The sequence below is a fragment of the Hakea prostrata genome, chromosome 4, assembly GCF_041222555.1.
Source record: "Hakea prostrata isolate BN-2017 chromosome 4, UWA_Hpros_2, whole genome shotgun sequence".
Taxonomy (NCBI): domain Eukaryota; kingdom Viridiplantae; phylum Streptophyta; class Magnoliopsida; order Proteales; family Proteaceae; genus Hakea; species Hakea prostrata.
This window is the reverse complement of record NC_142603.1, coordinates 40,049,855-40,056,126: the sequence shown is the minus strand read 5'-3', so window position 1 is coordinate 40,056,126 and position 6,272 is coordinate 40,049,855. Positions and strand designations below refer to the sequence as shown.

At 35.0% G+C, this 6,272-nt stretch overlaps 1 protein-coding gene across 1 annotated transcript; it reads left to right on the top strand.

Annotated features, from left to right (window-relative positions):
* The first annotated feature begins 341 nt into the window (after nucleotides 1–341).
* LOC149018868 (alpha-terpineol synthase, chloroplastic-like) lies at nucleotides 342–2,732 on the top strand. Its single transcript, XM_089153998.1, has 7 exons — nucleotides 342–482; nucleotides 575–833; nucleotides 937–1,315; nucleotides 1,470–1,688; nucleotides 1,810–1,948; nucleotides 2,050–2,298; nucleotides 2,430–2,732. Exons 1-7 carry the CDS (start codon nucleotides 342–344, stop codon nucleotides 2,730–2,732), a joined length of 1,689 nt encoding a protein of 562 aa, XP_089010124.1.
* Nucleotides 2,733–6,272: the final 3,540 nt, after the last annotated feature.

Below are 6,272 nucleotides of genomic sequence, written 5' to 3'. Positions count from 1 at the left end.
AGTATAACTACTTGTAATATTATTATCAAATTACATAATGAGAAAGAATCATCACGATTACAATATGCATTGGAGCTCTAAAGTAAATGGATTTTCATAAAAATAATCCAAGCATGCATTTATCATGATGGAATTACTAGTATATATAGAATTAAAGTGGGAGAGACACTGCATGGCAAGTAGAGGAGTTTCCATCAATCATCCTCCAGAATAGCTTCTCGCATTACCAAAGTTGTTGTCTTTCTCCCTCATAGGATCAATCTCCCCAAAAAACCCTATATCCATCCATCATTGGATGATTCCATCAAGCATGAAATCCCTTTGCTGCAACAACATCAAGCATGAAATCCCTTGCTGCAACAACATCAAGCATTCATACATATCCCTCCCAGCTGACGACCACTGATCAAAGACGAACAGCAAATTACCAGCGTAGCATATGGGATTTCGACTTTGTGCAATCTTTGAACAATGGTTACAAGGTAACTAATTATCACATTAATAATCCTTAATTATTCTTCCTGACTTTAGCTTTCCTCTACTTCGATCATTGGCTAACATAATTTCTCTACAGGAAGAGTCGTACAAGAGCGAAACCAAGAAACTGGAAGAAAAAGTAAGACTTAGGCTTGATGCTGGAGCCAAGGGTGACCAGTTAGGTCTGCTAGAGTTGATTGATGACATAGAGAGGCTAGGGTTAGGGTACATGTTTGAGCAGGATATCAAGAAGGCCCTCGACACCATAGTTTCCACGGAAGATATGGAAATTAGTCTCCATGCTACAGCTCTTCGATTTAGGCTCCTTAGAAAACATGGGTATGAGGTGAACCAAGGTATGTATTTAAACCCTAGCATTCAAACCCATCTTGATGAACTTCTCTTCTCTTCTCTTTTATCTTCCTATACCATGAATAATGTACTATTGTCTTCTGATAGATATGTTCGGTCACTTGAAAGACGAGTCGGATAATTTCAAGGCAAGATATGTAGCAGATGCAGGAGGACTGCTAAGTTTGTATGAAGCTTCCCACCTTGCAATGGAAGATGAAAGCATGCTGGTGGAGGCCAAGCACTTCACGATGACAGTCCTAAAGGAGATTATGAAGGATACTGATATAGAACCAAACCTAGCAAAACAAGTGAAGCATGCCTTGGAGCTTCCTTTACATTGGAGGATAACAATGTTAGAGGCCAGGTGGTATATGGATCTCTATGAGAAAAAAGAGAACTCAATTCCTGCTTTACTCCAACTAGCTAACTTGGATTTCAACATTGTCCAAGCATTGCATCAGGATAATCTAGCTGATTTATCCAGGTATATATGTCTTAGCTATCCATTATTACATGCTGTATATATATATATATCTACCACTACTCTTAATATATATATATACACACTCAAGGATCGAAACTAACACATAAAAAAAACAACTCTTCTAATCCTTTCACTTTTCACTGGTGCTTCTTAGGTGGTGGGAGAACTTGGGCGTTGTAGACCAGTTGAGTTTTTCAAGGGATAGTCTGATCCCATGTTACTTATGGGCATTGGGTATGAATCCTGAGCCTCAGTTCAGTAATTTTAGGAAACATATGTGTAAGATCGGCTTAGCGATAACTTTGGTCGATGATGTTTATGATGTCTATGGTACCTTGGAGGAACTTGAACTCTTTACTGATGCTGTGGAGAGGTCTGTTATTTGCCTTATGATCTTATTATTTATTTATAGATTATCATATATATACTAATGATCATTAATAGCAAGCTACCTGGCTACCTCATTAATTTACTCAAAGTGTGTTCTTTTCTAGATGGGATGTTCAGGCAGTGGAAAAACTTCCACAGCATATGAAGATATGCTTCTTTGTTCTCTTCAACACTGTTAATGAAAGGGCCTATTTTCACCTCAAGGAACACGGAATTGACAGCTTACCTTTCCTCAAGCAAGTGGTATATGCATATATGTCAACCTATTTCATTAGCCTTTTGTAGTTGCGCTTAATCCTTCCTAACAATCACTAATTTCTATTTAATTATTGTTAATGTGTCAGTGGGTAGATCTATGCAAAGCATACCTAGTAGAGGCAAAATGGTATTACAGTGGACATAAAACAACACTGGAGGAGTACCTCAACAATGCAGTAATTTCAGCAGGAGGCAATGTCGTACAATTTCATTCCTTTTTCGAATTGCCGCACGCTATCCCAAAGGAGGCCTTAGCTTGCTTATCACAAGATCCAAGTTTATTGCGCAACTCATCCATGATAGTTCGACTTGCTGATGATCTTGGTACTTCTGCGGTACGTATGTGAGCTTACGATTCACTACTTTGTGTAGAATTCTACTCTAATGGGGGAACGTCCATACATCACACACAAATAGCAGGTATCACGCTTTTCCTTGAATATGAAATAACTTGTACAATTTGCAGGCCGAGTTAGAAAGAGGTGATACACTGAAGTCAATACAATCATACATGTATGAAACTGGTGCATCTGAAGACAAGGCTCGTGAGCATATATGCCATATGATTGATAAGACATGGCATAAGATGAATGGTGATATATTCAATAATAATGATTCTCTCGGTTTGTCTCATCAATTTATCAGGGTGGTTACAAATTTTGCTCGAGTGTCACAATGTATATACCAATATGGAGACGGCCATGGCACTTTTGATGAAAACAACAAGAGTCAAGCCAACTCATTGTTGTTTGAACCCATACCTTTGTAAATGGACCTTTAAAGAAAGTGTATTTTCTATAGGATACCTTCTTCGTTCCTCTACCATGGAAATAAGACCCTAATGTGTTACAGACGCTTGTATTGAATCTATAATAGGAAGGAGTATTACATAACCGCCATCTATTGTACTTGATGCCAAGTCGTTTTCATAAATTCCATGATTTTTTTTTCTTCTTGTTTTGTTGGATGATAAACTTTAATACTTTTAGGAACCTGAGACAGATGGATCCCAACAATCCCATGTGGTGGAGACCCTGTACGACACACCTCATAGAGGGTCCAGATCTGTCCCATTGTCCCCAGTTGATCTGGTCCATTGATGCCCATTGACAAGTGTTTTTAGAGGAAGTAGCACTAGTTACCTTTTTATGAAAAGCTCATGGATTTCAAATAATAAAGATAAAAAAATATCTATAGAATGGCACTAAGTTAAACATGTTCCACATGCAATTGATAGCACCCTTTTAATTAGAGCCAATTAAATTGTTAATTTTCTTTTTGGCCTGGTAGGCTCATAAAAATGACTAAGATAAATGGTATCATTAAACTAGAAAAAATAATAACCCAAAATTAGAAAAGCAACTAAACTAGCACCGTGAACCCATGCAAAGGGTTTAGTTATGATATGTCAGATTCCACTAAGTATGCAAATGGAACCTAACCATACATGTACCTCTAATTATATCTTCTAAATCGTCCACACACTAACAATCTATCATTCTCCCTCAAGGGGAGATTTTAGAAAATAACCAAATATAACATCGGGATTAAGGGTCAAATTGGTAATTCTTCTTACATCTTACCCCGGGAGTCCAGGTATCATCTAGAAAATCGTAAATTGAATACACCATGCATGGTTAAGAAAAACCTACAAATGAATGTCAATCAGCTACATTGAATCTACTTTGCTTTCTCACAGATACCTTACAACCAATGTGGATTGGTAGAGATGAGAAGTCAAAATGCTTCTCCATGCAAATATTTTGATCCATTATGTTGGATCATACCTAATAGTCCAAGCTCTCTACTACCATCACTTTCTTTTTTTGGTGAGCTTCTCTTCTAGTGTCACACATCTTAGAACTCTCACTTCATTATTAAAATATATCAAAATAAATCAAACAAATAGTGATTCCATCCATTTAACATAAAACGTGGCTCATGCAAGTGGCATAAATCAATTCATGCTGCAAGTGGCATAAAAGAATAATCAATCTATTAATGGGAATATTTTCACAGAATAAAAACATGTTAAAATGATCAAAGGCGTGAACGGCTATTCATCTCCACCAAATATATCCTAACGACCCCAAAATAAAAACATCATAAAACTTGACCTAGGTGACCATCTATGATTAGTTTATCAAATAAAAAGAATTATCAATATAATAAATTTAAATATATTTATATATATTTTTAATCTCTTGAAGAGTCCAATAAACCTTTTGCAAAAGAGATTTCTACAATAGATAATGATCCCAATCCCTATTTATTCTCTTCCGTTTCTTTCTTTTTATTTATTCTATAAGTGTGGATTAAGGAAAATTTGGGGAAAAATCCTCTCCACAATTAGGTTCTCTTTCTCTTTTTCAATTTCTTTATTTCTTTTACAATTTTTGTTATTTGATTTTATATTATAAATAAAATGTCTATAGTTAGTAAGGTAAACTAACTACCATTGGTTTGCATCTCTTACCTAAAAAGAAAATTTTGGTTTGCAACTGACATTTTAGGGTTGATGTTATGTGTATTTTTTTTTTTTTGAACTCTTTAATTTACCTATATCTTGTTGAAAAAAAAATATCATTACCAATAATTTACATATTTTTGTCAAATATATGTGGCCCCACAAAATATATGTAGGCGGGCCTGTTTGGTTACATAAGTCTGGAGATTTCAAATATCTAGAGATTTCAAAATATTAGATTTCTATCTAGAGATTTCAAAATATTAGATTTCTATCTAGAGTATTTCCATTTTTAAAATTGAAACAAATTAAAATTCTCAACTCTCTACGACGTCTTGGTGATAAAATCATTTTAGGAACAAGCAAATCATAGTAATTTTCACTCTCACCCCCAACCATATTTTCATATCTTGCGGTGGATCCATCAAAATAATTCTTATCAATATATCTTTTTTCTCGGTATCTTTGATTAGTTTGTTGTTTACTTTTATGGACTAATGAAATACTTATGGTTTGATACATAATAAATTTCCCATCCCATTTTATAAACAGACGAATCGGTTCGATAATTAATATAATTTATAAAATTAAATGTTTGGTTGTGGAATGAAATTTGTGGATTCATCCTAAAAAACTATTTGATCAACATGATTTTTGTGAATGTGCAAATGTATAGCTTTTTTGAAATCTCTGGATTTCACCCATTACCCATAAATCTATTTTTAGTGTAAAAAGATCAATCTCCAGATTTCATGAATCTGGAGATTTTTACAACCAAACAGATATAATTCTCAGATTCATTAATCTAGAGATTTGAAATCTCTGGATTCAAGTAACCACACAGACCCTAATATAATAAAATAATTCATAGATAGGACCCTAATGGGTCTTATAAAGGCCCACACAATATGTGTGGCGAAAAAACATTGGTGCTTCTCCAATATGAACTTTTATTATTCACCCCCCCACTATTGAATCCTGGTTCCGCTCCTGCATTGGTTGACATTGTATTATGCAGTATTTTTTTTTTCTTTCTTCTTTGTTGACATTGTATTATGCAGTATTTTTTTCTTTCTGCTTATTTTAGTCTTCGGGCCAAGCGATTTAGATACAGGTAAGTATTGCAGCAGCAAATTCAACAATAATTATCTCATTTGTTCTATGTTGATGTTTTCTTGATCCTAATCATGGTCATTTTTTCACCAAGTAAAAACCCTTGAAGTTCAGTGAAATCCCAGTGTAAAGAAAATTCAAGGAACAAGTGATTCAATTTCAGTTTCAACAGGAATGCTCATTCCATTTTGTTCAAAGTTTAATACCTTGATCATAAACATAAAAACACCATTAACCAACATCACAGTCATGAATCATCACCACTACTATCCCTTTCAACAACACTGTACTAACCATGGAATAACCTAATCTAATTTGGATTCATACCATATCACCACAAACAGTGGGAAATAACCTAATCTAATTTGGATTCATACCATATCACCACAAACAGTGGGAAATAACCTAATCTAATTTGAATTCATACCAACCATGGAATAACCATGGTTGGTCTCTTTTTCATGGACTGTCCAAAAGAAAGTGATGAACAGAAGAAAAGTGGCAGTGCTTCACGTTTCCATGATTGAAAACATGAAGTTGGTAGTATCAATTCCAACCAACAGATGTTTGTATGAAATCTTCAATGAAGAACTCATGAGTAAAAGTGCAACAGGGAGGAAGGGAGGGAGAAAAAGAGAGAGATGGCAAAGCAGAAAGACTTGTTAGGGAGAAAGGAGGGGTGGTTTTCAGGTGGGTCTCAAAGAGAGAATGCAAGTCATTCTTCTGCTG

Bases quoted from the DNA above. Each gene is read 5' to 3' on its own strand.
- LOC149018868 (XM_089153998.1), top strand. From the start codon at position 342: ATGAAATCCCTTGCTGCAACAACATCAAGCATTCATACATATCCCTCC. The intron at 1,316-1,469 runs GTATATATGTCT...GGTGCTTCTTAG, and splicing joins AATCTAGCTGATTTATCCAG to GTGGTGGGAGAACTTGGGCG. The intron at 1,689-1,809 runs GTCTGTTATTTG...GTTCTTTTCTAG, and splicing joins TTTACTGATGCTGTGGAGAG to ATGGGATGTTCAGGCAGTGG.